At 35.9% G+C, this 15,437-nt stretch overlaps 1 protein-coding gene across 2 annotated transcripts in view; it reads right to left on the reverse strand.

Annotated features, from left to right (window-relative positions):
• The window catches only part of LOC104655361 (dachshund homolog 2), a 194,654-nt gene that overhangs the window by 136,947 nt on the left and 42,270 nt on the right, over positions 1-15,437 (reverse strand). For both annotated transcript variants that reach the window (XM_030934124.1, XM_030934125.1), the window contains exon 2: positions 1,899-2,057. In XM_030934124.1, the coding sequence (XP_030789984.1) occupies positions 1,899-2,057 (159 nt within the window). The remainder of the gene's footprint in view (positions 1-1,898; positions 2,058-15,437) is intronic.

Below are 15,437 nucleotides of genomic sequence, written 5' to 3' on the forward strand. Positions count from 1 at the left end.
TCCCCTCACATAAAAGTTAGAGAGGGTTGGAGGTTAGTATATCCCTTTCTCCAGGTCAGTTAGGCTCTAGCAAAACCAAGTAGTTTAAGCTCTGGTAAAATAGTTTTCTTTGAGGACGGGCCTTCAGGAGAACAGAGTACTATGAGCATATTTCAAAGTTGTTACTTTTCCTTTCCCCCTGCTAGAAACATGAGGGGAATGTTCTCATATCTTCACCCTGAGAATCTGGTAGGGCTCCTAGAAATAAAACTCATGAAAGTTTAGGGGCCTCATAAACCAGGGCCCCCACGTGTTTTTGTCTCTTGAGCTAGATCTACAGCAAGTCTCCTGCAATTACTCAATTATCTTTTAAATGCTTCCACCAGGATGTAGCTGTGGCTTCTTCTCCTTATGAGCTGTGCTGCCTTTCTCTCTAGTTTCCAGCATTGTGGGGCTCTGTGACCTCAATCTCTGGTGGCTTTAATAAGAGTTGGTGATTCTCAGATTGTTTATCTTTTTTCTAGTTGCAAAGATGGGAGTAATGACTTCCAAGCTCTTTATACGTCAGACTAGAGGCCAAAGTCTTCTAAATTACTCTCATTATAACCTGAATCTACCTTAATCAGTCCTTTTTTAACTTTTCATATCATAATATTTATAACTTTTCTGGCATTCATTTCATTTGCTTTTGCTTAACATTTCATTTTGTATGGGACATTTTATGCTTGAGATTATAACCACTTTAAAGTAACACACCATAACCTATTTTTGTATGCTTAATAGCTGACCAATTTCACTAAGATTTGGAACATTATATTAAAATGTCTCAGAATTCCTCTGTTGCCTTAATCCCAAGGTAGAATGGGAGAATAAAAGTGTCAGGGAAGAGAGTAATGAAACCCTATCCTGGATTATCCATTCATAAGAAAAGTAAGATATATACAAAAGTAATATACACAAGATTTGCTTTGCTGCAGAAAGACTTGTGAGTCTTTGAAGTCCCTAAAACATCATCTAAACCTGTATTTGTATACATTAGCTATAGTGCGATTGCTAAGTAATAATACTACTTGTGATATATCTAGTACTTACTATATGCAATTCACTGTTAACATATCTTACTTTATTATTCTGAGACCTCACAGCAACCTTAAGTGGGTGTATTTTTATCCACAGTCTATATAGTTGTGGATATTAAGACTTGGAAAGGTTAGGTGACTTCTCCAACATCTAACAATAATGTCGAATTCAAAACATGTGGCCGGGTGTAGTGGCTCAAACCTGTAATCTCAGCACTTTGGGAGGCCAAGGCGGGCGGATCACCTGAGGTCAGGAGTTCAAGACCAGCCTGGCCAGCATGGTGAAACCCCATCTTTACTAAAAATACAAAAAAAAAAAAAAAAAAAAAAAAAACTTAGCTGGCTGTGGTGGCAGGTGCCTGTAATCCCAGCTACTTGGGAGGCTGAGGCAGGATAATTGTTTGAACCCAGGAGGCGGAGGTTGCAATGAGCCAAGATCGCTCCATTGCACTCCAGCCTGGGCAACAAGAGCAAAACTCCATTATAAAAAAGAAAAGAAAAAAAAGAATTCAAAACGTGGGATTCAAACACAAGTTTATGTGACTTTAGCCAACATTCTTAATGACTATACTACATAGCCTCCCATGTACCTCTACTCTATGTACCTCCACCTTCCACGTACCTCCCATGTGCCCTTATATGTACTTAAGATTTAACCATTTAATATCAGAAGGGGAGGTAAAGAGGGAAAATGAGTCCCTCTTTACCTCCCCTTGTGATACTAAATCGGTAAACCTTATTGAAGAAAAATAGACTAAGCCCTGCCAGCCAAAGTTTTCTAGTAGGTCTTGGATAGTATTTTGCTCAACACACCCAGTTTTGGGAGGACGGTATACATACTATTGGTTAGCAGGTGGTTCTGCTGCAGTGGATTGAGGGTTGGAGCACCCCCAACGCCTGGCTGGCCAGCTAGGGCTGCATGAGCAATTCCATGTTGGGGTCCAGGTGCCGCAAATGGAGACTGCATCTTATCCTTATCCCAGGAGGATTCACTTCCACCTGAAAAATATTCATATAAACAGATTTCAATTTGACAACTTTCCATAAGAAGGCTTTTTAAAATTCCATTTTAGAGCTGCAATCATGAATACCACCTCTTAGAAAATTGTTATTGAACACAGTTAACTCATTTTTATGACAGTTTCAAAAACTTTCAATAGTCTAGAGATGTAAGCTGCCTTTGGGAAGGCTAAATCATTCTCAATAATAGTATAGGCACTCTTGACTTGTTGGTATTCTCAACAAATCTGGAATCATAATGAATAGCTTTTAGAAGCACTTACATGTTGGGGAACATTAATTGACTACCACTGCCTTGTATTCTAAACCTTTAACATACATATACTATATTTTAAAGGACTGTACTGATCACTGAAAAAGAACGCACTCATTTGTAAGAGCATGATAACATGCAAAAATACATGGTAAGAAACAGAATGATCTTTTCTTCTCAGGTCACTCAGAGAAGCAAATCTATTCATATACACTAGAGTTTCGTATCAAATAAGCTGGACAAAAATAGGAAAAAATTGTTTTGAATTTGAAATTATACTTACCTTGATCCTTCAAGATAGAACGTGAGGTAAAGTGTGTATAAATGTAGATAAATCATGATCTACATTGACATAGCTATTTCATCTGGTATCTAACATACTATGGGGGATAGAATCATTGCTTAAAACCATATGGAAAACAAACACAGAATAATTTCCAGGACATTCTTTCAGGATAATACTTTAAACAGGGGAGTAAAGAGTGGGATTCCAATCACTGCAGAAGCAGATAGTCTGGCTTTAGAAAACAAAAGGGTTGTGCAGGCAGCTCCATCTATTTGCTTGATGTGCTTCATTCATTCAGGGGTCAGTGGTTCCTCCTCCATTCCCATGCTGGGACTGCAACATTAGCACTCTACCTGGCTGACACCATCCCACTTACTGCCTAAAACTCTGACCCTGTTTGTGTGGGGTTTGGTCTTGGGACTCTTGGGAGCTCTGTAAAATATGTATATTTAATGATTTTTTTTAAAGGTAGAAAAATCAACATACTCATATCCACAACATTTAATATTGTGATTATTTTCACATCTTTGACTTCCCTCCCACACTTTGTTCATATGGATACCCATTTTTACATTATAAGCAGTCTGTCGTGTTGCTTCAGGTATCATATCTACAAAGTGCAATAACTATTAAACATTAGACTTCGTTTCCAATTGTCACTATTATAGTCTACATTATAACAAAAACATTCATTTAAATTATTTCCTCAGAATCAGTTAATTCCCTGAGTGGAATTTGAGTCAAAGGGGACAAAAATTTTTATACTTTTATTTCAAACACCACATTTGCAAAAGCAGTTTTGAGAGTTGTAAACTTTTCAGGGAAATGTCTTCAGGCCCAATTGGTATTCCTCCTCAAGATTTAAAATTTATCAAGCAAATTGCCTGCTAGAATCTCTGAAAGGATTGTTTAACCTTCCTCTCCAGTCATCCAGTCTTACCTCAGTTCTGAAGAGGAAGAACCTTATTCTAGTCCTCCTCTTCAGTACTCTTTCAGGCTCTTTTGTGGCCAAAGTTAACCTCTAATCCAAAAGTGAGAGTCTTGACTAGCCTCCAACTAGATGAGCTGAGATAAGGAAACACCAGATTCTAGAGCAGTATATGTAAAGATTGAAGGGTATCTGGCCCTGCTGATGTGGACGCAGATTTTCCAATCAAATGTGGGAAGAAATAAGCAGTTACTTGTTGGGGTCCTGCTATAAGCCATTCAGATAAGATGCATGAAACCTTCGTAGGTAGGAAATTTGGTTGAATTTAATAGACTGGTTTAATGGACCAAAAATCATTCCCTTGATCATGTTGAGGTGTGCTATGTTCATTGAAAACATGCAATACTTCTATGATTACCGCTTTTTCTCTCTTTTCATCCAGATGTTGGCTGTTGTACAGCATGTGCTTAAGAGCAGGGAGGTAATTTATGGTTTGGTGCATTGACATATTTTAGTGTTGACAAATTTGAAATTTCAATTAAAATCAATAAGACATTGTTATGCTGTAATGAGAGATGGTGGGGGAAGGGAGTATTTTAATAAGCTATGAAAGTAACCACTGCAACACTGATAATTCTTTATAGAAACATTAGGCCAATAAACATGATTAACACCAGAAAATGCAAAAATTTGAAAGATCAATTGCTGAGCAAAAACAGAAGCACTACATCATTTTAGCACTATGTTCAAGATAAGAATTAGCTTACCATTGCAGAACTGTAATTTATAAAATGAGTAAAATATTGACAAAGGAAGATATATTTAGAAGACATTAAATTATACCATATGATAATAATATAGTACTGCAGTATCACAGCAGCAACAGCAACACAGCAATATTGGAGTTGAGATTATATCAATATTTATTTTATAAATGTAAAACTGTTTAGTCTACATTTAATATTAAATGGTACATTAGGTAGTATTCTCATGGTTTGTGTATCACATTTTCCAAATAAGCTTGAATAGAAATGTTTTAAAAATCTTATCAAAGGATTTCAATGTGGTTTTGTGTATGCTTTGATGAGAACTTTGGATACACTTTTTCCAACAGCTCACACCTTTGTTAACTACTGTGTTAATGATAGAAAAGGTAGTTTCCATCTCTTCCCACCTCCACCAAATATGGATGTAAGTATTATCCTGCAATGTAACGGCAACTGTATATGAATCAAATGGCTGAGGAGTATGGAACATTCTAGATATTTGAATTAGGAGGTATTAACTCTCTGAATACATGTTTTGTCTTTTGACCTAAATCTCTTATCGTTTTTAAGTGTAAACATTAATTATGACTTGATCTGGAATGTTCAGAGGCCCCAATATTTGCATTTTTATGCCTCTTTGTCAAGATGCAGTAATACCCATTGCCCTTTAAACTAACAAAGTATTTTGACCAATCTAAGCTACAGTCAGCCTTGTATTAACCATCATTTTGAAGGCTTGGGTATCCACCTTCCTTGTCCTATCTATCTGTCTGTCTGTCTACCTCCAAATGCAGTAGTTAGCTAAGGCTGCCATAACAAATACCACAGACAGGATGGCTTAAACCACAACAATGTAGTTTCTCACGGTTCTGGAGGTCAGAAGTCCAAGATCATGGTTTTGGCAGGTTTAGTAGTTTCTCCTGAGACCTTCCTCTATGATTTGTAGATGACTATGCTTTCCCTGTGTCCTCACATGCTCTTTCCTCCATGCAAGTTCATCCTTGGTAACTCTTTTATGCCCAAATTTCCTCTTCTTATAAGAACTCCAAGCAAACTGGATTAGAATCCATTCTAGGCCGGATTTATTTATTTATTTATTTATTTAAATTGTTAATATTTTTTAATTTTTGTGAGTACAGAGTAGGTGTATATATTTATGGAGTACCTGATATGTTTTGCTACAGGCATGCAATGTGAAATAAGTACATCATGGAGAATGAGGTATTCATCCCCTGAAGCATTTATCCTTTGAGTTACAAGCAATACGGTTAGATTCTTTGTTTTAAAATATACTTAATCACCTCCTTAAAGGCCTTAGCTACAAATACAGTCACATTTCAAAGTAACTGGGGGTTAGGGCTTCAATATCTGAATTTTAGGGGTACATAATTCAGCCCATAACACTAAAGCATGCGCATTTGTTGGAACCAGACCATACTAGCTTTGTGAGGTAATTCCTCCAGTAAAGAGGAGATAAACTGGACAGCATTTTTAACAAGGCATGACTAAGAGGCTGGCAGGGTAGGCAGTGGGTTTGGGAAAATAAAATAACCTCTTTAAGTCTTCATGAAATTTTGTATTAAGTATAAACGTAACCCAACACAGTCCTAAGTATGTAAAGATAATGTAGAAAATGCAGCAAATCCTCATTAACTGAATAATTTATTTAAGCTTTTCCATATCAACTACTTCTCACTGTTTTACCACAATATTTAGTAAAACTAAATTGATGACAATAAACAGTGTATCACAATCAACAGTATTACAAGCAACTATTGCTACATTAGTACTAACTAATTTAATCCTAACGTTACCAATAAGAAAGCTAGAGAGAACTACATTTTTATAAGCCCTTACTTCATAGAAACATATATTCTTAGTTAGAATCAGTGTAAGAACAATAAAGTGATTCACTGTGGGGAAACATTAATTTAACAAAGTATCTGACAAACTTCTATTGCTTTAATCAGAAACTCTTTAGTTTGCAATTTAGACCTTTTAAAAAAAATCCCATTTTAAAATGTTAGGGTTCCCAGAAGGTTATTTGTTTTTGTGGCATTTTCTTTGTAGGGTAAGTGGGTAGAGGACAGAGACCTATGAATCACGGAGATCCTACAACAGAAACATGGAATTTAACACATAAAAAGGACCTTTTTATCCATTTAGTTAAAAATAATAACTTGAAAAAGGATTGGCTGGGTGCGGTGGCTCACGCCTGTAATCCCAGCACTTTGGGAGGCCGAGGCGGGTGGATCACGTGGTCAGGAGATCGAGATCATCTTGGCTAACATGGTGAAACCACGACTCTACTAAAAATACAAAAAATTAGCCGGATGTGGTGGCAGGCACCGTAAAAGCAGTATTTTAATGTTTTAATTTGCTAAAATTTTGAATTAGCACTTCCGCATTTCCCATTCTAATAACACAATGCTTACTATGGTCAGGTTGTGAAAAGCAATAACAAAGATCATTATGATGTGTTCCAAACAAGTTAGCATAAGCCTACAAGCCAAAACACCGAAACACCAACATGTTTCAAATGGATATAAAGGAAACCCAGCAGTAAGGCTCTAAATAAAAATTCCAAACAATCATTCTTCACCTTAGCACCATGTTGTTAAGAATGAGTAAAGGAAGCTAATAAAATATTCGCTGAAGAGAATCAAGACAATTTAGTAACCAGTCTTCCTCATCCACCCATAGGGGTCAGTGATCCTCTTTATAAATGAATAAGCTGTAATTTCTGTAGGTTTGAGTTTCTAAGACTACTAGAATTGTGTGAGTCATAGGCAAGTGTTTCATAATTTAAAGGTGATCTGTCTTATGAATTCAAGTTGAGTGCAACTTTTAAAACTTTAGAGGAATACTGTAACAGCAGTTGCTAGTATATTTTGCAAAGTACACATTTAAAAGCCACCTACTAGAAAAAATATATAAGGTAATTATATAAATTCAAAATTATGGCCTTGAATGTGAAAAATGGAAGTGTTTATAACAAGCTGTCCTTACATTGAAACTTTTGTAGCTACAACAAAACATGTAAGTCAGATTATTTGAAAATATGTGTCTAAATTGATCATGTTTCCAGTAATCTTATGTACATAAGCAAAGAAAAAGCAGTCAAATAGGACGAGGTCTATGTAGCATGTGGCCTAAATCAAGCTTGTTCTCTCAACTATAGAATATTTGTTTAGCTAGAATCTTAGATAAACGCACCTTGTTTGATGAATCTACACAGCATGAAGCATTTTGTAGTAGAAAAATATTTTGAATCATAATTAAACCGTTAAAGACTTCATTTTTTTTTCTAAATAATAATATAGTATGTGTTAAGTGTGTGTAGCGGGGAGGTGTACACACACATATAGACACAAATTCAGGGTTTAGGATATTGTAAAGTACTAATACATGAATGGAAAACAAGGTGTGTATGTGTAGAGGTGCTATACTCTACAATCTTATCATATTATTCTTTTATTTGCTTTTCCTGTATGCATTCAAAAAACAGAATATTCAGCAGTTTTCCAGATTGGTGACATCAGTAGCACAATCATGCAGTATATCTGAAATTTGAACCAATATGGATAGAAAATAGACAGCAATTATTCATTTTAAAATATTGAGAAGATCTCAACTAGTTTATCTCCTCTTACTTTAAAACGTTACCTAGGAACAGCCACACTGCTGGGTGATGGTCTAGGAATTTCAAGTTTAATCAGAGGTATAATAGCAGCTAATTGACGAGCCTCTAGGGCTGTACTTGCCAATACAATAACCACTAGTCACCTGTGGCTACTTAAATATAACTTAATTAATTAAAATAAAGTAAAAAGAATGAAAAAATTCAGCTCCTCAGTTGCACTAATCACATTACCAATGCTCAAAGGTCACATGCAGCTAGGGACTATCATATCGAGAAGTACAGATACTGATAATTTACTTCCTTGCAGAAAGTTATACTAGAAAGCTCTATCCTAGAGTATAAGCAGTTTGTGTAAAACAGTTTAAACCACAGGTATCTACAGCATCTTCATTTCAACATATCTGAAACTAAATTGACCATTATTCAATGAAAGAGATCTTGCTCCTTTATTTCCTATATCTGTTAGTGGCATGATGCAATTGTTTCAATGGGAAATGTTTGAGTTCTTAACATGTGTCAGGTGCTATTTGCAGGTATTGGGAATAGAGAAATAAAAGGCAAATCCCTTGACCTCAAAAATCTCTCAGTGCAATAAGTATCATTGCCATCTCTTAACCATTCACTCTGTGCTTAAGTGACCAAATTATCTGGAATTGACTTTACACTGAGTTACCTTCCATTCCCACTGACACTGCCTTTGTCTGGACCCTCATTCCTCTCTCACATTACAATCATCTCAAGAGACTCTTAACTGACTTTCCTACTACTAGCCTCATCTCCTCCAATTGGCCCTTGACATAGCGACTGAAATAAACATGAAAAACAAAAATAAAGAAGGTGGAGTATTAGAAAGGACAATTTAAAAAGAGGAGAATACAACTGAGCAGAGCAGTATCCAGGAAGAAAGAAAAGAATGCCTTGGTTGCATGACCAGAATGTTTATATACAAACCTTCAAAGGGTTCCAAGAAATGTGCTAAGATTCTGTGAGACAGTGTGATGGGTGGACCAACATGCACTACAACTGTTGTATTAACACATAAGCATTATCTTCTTTCTTTATTATACTTTAAGTTCTGGGTTACATGTGCAGAACGTGCAGTTTTGCTACATAAATATACACTTGCCCTGGTGGTTTGCTGCACCTATCAACCTGTCACCTACATTAGGTATTTCTCCTAATGTTATCCCTCCCCTAGCCCTCTAGCCCCTGACAGGCCCCAGTGTGTGATGTTCCTCTCCCTGTGCCCATGTGTCCTCATTGTTCAACTCCTACTTCTGAGTGAGAATACAAGGTGTTTGGTTTTCTGATCTTGTGATAGTTTGCTGAGAATGACGGTTTCCAACTTCATCCACATCCCTGCAAAGGACATGAACTCATCCTTTTTTTATGGCTGCATAGTATTCCATGGTGTATATGTACCACATTTTCTTAATCCAGTCTATCATTGATGGACATTTGGACTGGTTCTAAGTCTTTGCTATTGTGAATAGTGCTGCAGTAAACATACGTTTGCATGTGTCTTTATCATAGAATGATTTATAATCCTTTGGGTATATGCCAAGTAATGGGATGGCTGGGTCAAATGGTATTTCCGGTTCTAGATCCTTGATGAATCGCCACACTGTCTCCTACAATGGTCAAACTAATTTACACTCCCACCAACAGTGTAAAAGTGTTTCTATTTTTCCACAACCTCTCCAGCACCTGTTGTTTACTGACTTTTTAATGATCACCATTCTAACTGGCATGAGATGGTACTCATTGTGGTTTTTATTTGCATTTCTCTAATGACCAGTGATGATGAGCTTTTTTTCATATGTCTGTGGGCTGCATTATCTTTACAGGCAAAACCACCAACCACACAAACAAATGAAAAAAAATCAAACAAATGACCCTATACTTTTATCATCACTGTCATTCAAAAAGATTAGGAGTCAAGTTCAAAAGTTTCCAAATTAATAGTGAATAAATCTGTTTCTGGATTTAAAAGGAACTCACGCTTCAAAGTAGACTCGATAATTAAAATATAAGTACTCACCACAGGCTTACTGAAGTCAATTGCACCTAACTCATACATATTTCTAAAAATAAGGTTAATATGTTTCACAAAGTAAATGTAAAATTCAAACAAAGTCCCAATGTATTTGTTTCTAAATTAAAATGTTGCAAGATGTAAGTATTCCCTGAGTGCCACTTTAAAGCACAGTGGCTAAAACTTGAACATCACATTATCGAGTTTCAAAGATTAGTTTAGTTGTAGAAGGAATTATATCACAGATAATGAAGGCACAGTGCTCTTCCATATGACCTGCCGAGTGTGATGATATGGTTGGAGAAACTCTTGCAAACTATTAGTTTGCATAACTCAAAATACACTCTGGTTCAAAGGTATTTTATCATAGACATGAAGAAAATGGGGTTTTGCCAGATATTATTTTGCAATTCCAAATGATAATCTTATCTTATTCACTCTCCTATGAACCCCCCACATTTTTAAATTGTCATATTTATCTTGGTATCATGTTATGCTGCCTAGAGTAGAAGTTTTTTTTTAAAAATACCTTTCAATGGCTGGGTATGGTGGCTCACACCTGTGATCCCAGCACTTTGGGAGGCCGAGGCAGGCAGGTCACGAGGTCAGGAGATCAAGACCATCTTGGCCAACATGGCAAAACCCTATCTTTACTAAAAATACAAAAATTAGTTGGGCATGGCGGTGCACAACTATAGTCCCAGCTACTCGGGAGGCTGAGACAGGAGAATTACTTGAACCAAGGAGGCAGAGGTTACAGTGAACCAAGATCACACCACTGAACTCCAGCCTGGCAACAGAGTGAGACTCTGTCTCAAAAAATAAATAAATAAATAAATAAATAAATAAATAAATAAATAAATAAATAAAAATAAAAATACCCTTCAATTCTATATAAGCTGTCTGCTGTGGCAAGTATAGAAAAATGCGTTTATGTGTGACAAGACACTTTGGAAATTTGAATTCATTTCTTGGTACTGTAAGTATTGCAAGTTAAAACACTCAAAAAATCTAAGTTCAAGACAGTGATAGCATTTTCTCATTTGAATTTGAGCTCCTTCTTTCATTCTTAATAACATGTGGTCTGTCTAAATGACGAACATATTATCAAGTCATTTCACAGTAAATAATCATATAATACCACCAATATAGCTTGGATATTTGTCCTCACCCAAATCTCATGTTGAATTTTAATTTCGAATGCTGGAGGTGGGGCCTGGTAGAAGGTGTTAGGATTGGGGGACGGAACCTTTATGGCTTGGTGCTGTCTTCATGACAGTGAGTGAGTTCTTGCAAGATTTAATCATTTAAAAGTGTGTGGAACCTTACCCTCACCCTCTCTCCATTGCTACTACTTTCACCATGTGACATGATTATTCCCCCTTTGAGTTCCGCCATGAAGAAAAGCTCCTTGAGGCTTCACCAGAAACCAAGCAGAACCACCATCTCTCATTTCCCTCTTTCGTCATATTTCTGAAACATTGAACAATTACTGAGAATACAGGCAAATTATTTATTTTAAAGAGCTAGTTCCTGGAATTTATAAGTTGTGATATGTGCTCTTGTAAAATATACCTTAAATTGGAGGTCCTTAAAATGAGGTTATGCATACCCTAGAAAATATAAAAGCTGACCTACAAAGATAGAGCAAGATATTTGAGTTTTAACATTTATTTGATATGTTAACCAAAAAGTAACTACAACATTATGTGTCCCTAATATTTAAGATATGAATCATCACTGATGCCTTCACCGCTCAAGTATTAGAGGAACCCGGAGGGGTTGGGGGAAGGAGGAGTTTTCAGCAGGGCACGTGGTTGGCCATTGGCAGCCCTAGACTTTTATTTACTCTGACCTCATTGTGATATGTTCTACATGCCCTCAACTGAGTAGATTCAATAAACCAGCCGTTACAAAGTGAACAACACAATACAACCTCAGATTGAAGACAAAAATGCAAGCATAGGAGAAGAAATATAAAATAGCAGAGCTGATACTTCTCCTACTCAATGTAGGAACTCTGTCACTTTCATTAAGAAGTAAAATATTGTAAAGGTCATCAGATTTGATGTATTAATCACATTGTCCTCACTGATACTAAGAATATATGTTTTAAAGGTTTTATGTAATTAATAAACTTTATTAGTTAAAATCTTGTTTAATCTTGTTCTCATTAATTTCTATTTTGTGTACATATGTTAGTACATGTATACAGCTTGAAATGTACTTTATGTATACTAGAAGAGCATACATTATTATTATTATTATTATTATTTTGTTTTTTTGAGACAGAGTCTCCCTCTGTCTCCCAGGCTGGAATTCTGTGGCACCAGCTCGGCTCACTGCAAGCTCCACCTCCCAGGTTCACGCCATTGTCCTGTCTCAGCCTCCCAAGTAGCTGGGACTACAGGCACTGGCCACCATGCCCGATTAATTTTTTGTATTTTGTTTAGTAGAGATGGGATTTCTCCGTGTTAGCCAGGATGGTGTCGATATCCTGACCTTGTGATCCGCCCGCCTCAGCCTCCTGAAGTGCTGGGATTACAGGCATGAGCTGCCACGCCCTGCCTAAAAGAGCATACTTATTATTTACCTGATGGAGTGTATGAACATAAGGTTTCAATGACTGCTTTGAATTTATAAAAAAATTAAATGGCACAAATTTACAGTTTTTTCATAATCAGAAATTTTAAAAAATATGTGTGTAATATTATATTTTTACAACACTCATTTTTCATAGATCAACTAAGAAGACGAAAAATGAATGTTATAAAAGTGTAATATTATGGATGTATATTTACCTACCCATACATAATTTAAGTATATTTACCTATTTGTAACATAATTTAAATATATATACCTACCCATAACATAATTTAAGTATAGATACCTACATAATTTAAGTCTATTTTCCTACCCATAACATAATTTAAGTATATATACTTACACAAAACATAATTAAAGTACTTTTTCTGTTACACTGTTAATTTAACCAAATAAACCATGCTTTAGAAGCTAATGATGTAAACCAAAAAGCAGAGGATAAGACTGGCCACATAGAAGTAGATAGAATAATTCATCTCTTCTTTTTATCCCTGCACATAAACTAATATCATTTCTGTAGGTATAAATATCTTCCTGTCAGTGCAATTCTTACAGCTATCAAAAAATTGTTTAGGGAAACCATATCACAGTCTCTAGACAATAGAATTCATTTTGACCAATAAATCGAGATGAAAGCATTATGATCTTTTGCAGCCAATGGTGAGAGTTTATTACTCACACAGCAAGTTTTCTCGTTGAGATTTCAGCCTGTCTGTATGCTTTGCAGTGGTGAGGTTGAAGCGATCTTACTTGACTAGTAGTGGTCAACTGGCAAAGTTCTATGAAAGTGGCAGATAGGGACCGACACAAAACAGAGAAGGAAGAAATGTATCCTTCAAAAAAATCCTAATAGCATAGTGGAAGGAGCATCAGACAGACCTGAGGTTGAATTCTGGTCGCTCTATTTACTATCTATGGGCTTTGCAAATGACATTAAGGTTCTTTGAGTCCGAGTTTCCTAATATCTGATAGGGAAATGTAATCTACCTGCTCTAGGGTTGTTTTAAGGATTAAATGAGATAGAATATGTAAAACAACACAATAGCTAGACATATCAAACACTAAATGAGTGTAAGCTATTATCATTTAAGTTATTTTAGAATATAAAACCCCATCTCTACTAAAAATACAAAAATTTAGCCAGGCATGGTGACGGGCACCTGTATTCCCAGCTACTCGGGAGGCTGAGGCAGGAGAATGGCATGAAGCCAGGAGGTAGAGCTTGCAGTGAGCCAAGATCACTCCACTGCACTCCAGCCTCGGCGACAGAGCAAGACTCTTGTCTCAAAAAAAAAAAAAAAAAAAAAAAAAATATATATATATATATATAAAACAAAATAGGGTATTAACTTCATTAACCTGTCTATAGAGTGACTACCTTTTTAACTATACTGCCAACAAAAGATGATGAAGACCACTAGCGACGCCAAGAATTAAAGAAATAATTTGCAAAGGTAAAACTCTTATTTTTGCAGTTAACCACATTAATTTTCATGGCCATGTGCATTTTAACTTATTGCTCTTAAAGCAGATTGCATAATAGAATACAGTAAAACATCGAAAATGAGAACTCCAGATAAGACTTTACTAGGCTACTTCTAATAATCTATCAAGTGGTTCACCAGTGAGACTAAACAACTATATATAGCCTGTTCTCCTCTTGAGAAAGCAGAAGCAGAAGGCTCTTTGTTTTTTTCTCTCTCTGTACAGAAAAGACTGGGCTTGGCTGGTAAACATTGATTATTAATCCTAGGACTTCTTAAAAGAAGAACAATAAGAAAGAAACAAAAAAATATTTAATATGAAGAAAGAGGAGAAAGTTGGTAGAAATAATGGAGAATAACTTTTGCCAATAATTTTCATAGTGCTCTAAACTGAACACAAAATAAAACAAAAAACAAGAGGAAAGAGGCAAGCATACAACATGAACATGAAAGACACAAAAAATAAAGAATTTCAGCAAGAAAAAAGTAATCCTTTTGCCCACATAAAGACAAAACCTGCAGACCCAAATTCACAGAAATCTATAAAACTGGGGAAAATATGACAAATTGAAATACATGGCAGAACCTGAAATAACAATACAAAGAGAAAGAAACATATTTGTTAAGCTGAGGCATTAGACTGAATACACCAACAATTCTTCTATACGGAAAAAAGAAAGGATAAGGGAATACAGTTTTTTTAATGAAAAAAAAAAGAAGAAGAAAATGCAGTAGATGCAAAATAAATCAATAGATATAATCAATATATAGCAAGTATAGATTTGACAGGGACCATTCACTGGCTCTCGGATCTTAATGCCTGTGTGTGGAATGGATCTTTCACTTGTATTACACTGGGGCTTATGAATTACTGCTGATGATATCAAAGAGATTCATAAATGGATTTTATCACTACATTGAGTAATTAAAACTACAATTATCAGTTAAGGGCTGCTACTTACAAAACAATTACAGCATATATGTCTAATACCTGTGAAAATCACATTCACTGAACACACACTATGTGCCTGAAAAACGTGGAAAGCACACTGGGCACTTGACATGTGCCAGAAAGTATTCACCTAATCCTCAGAACACCATGTCATAGGTACTGTAATCAGCCACATTTTATAGAAAAAACTGAAACTCAAAAGATTGATTTTCCCACGCTTGTACCAGCAGTAAAGAATCAAACCAGGAAAGGCTCCAGAACACACACACTAAATCACTATCCTCAACTGTTACTGATACAAGGTATCTTTTAACTGAGACTTTGATTGTGAATGTGCACAGTCTAGAATCTGAGGAACAAAATGAGGCACTTTGGTGAAGAGAACTAAGAAAGTGGTAGTTTCAAAG

Source organism: Rhinopithecus roxellana, chromosome 7 (assembly GCF_007565055.1).
Source record: "Rhinopithecus roxellana isolate Shanxi Qingling chromosome 7, ASM756505v1, whole genome shotgun sequence".
Lineage (NCBI taxonomy): Eukaryota > Metazoa > Chordata > Mammalia > Primates > Cercopithecidae > Rhinopithecus > Rhinopithecus roxellana.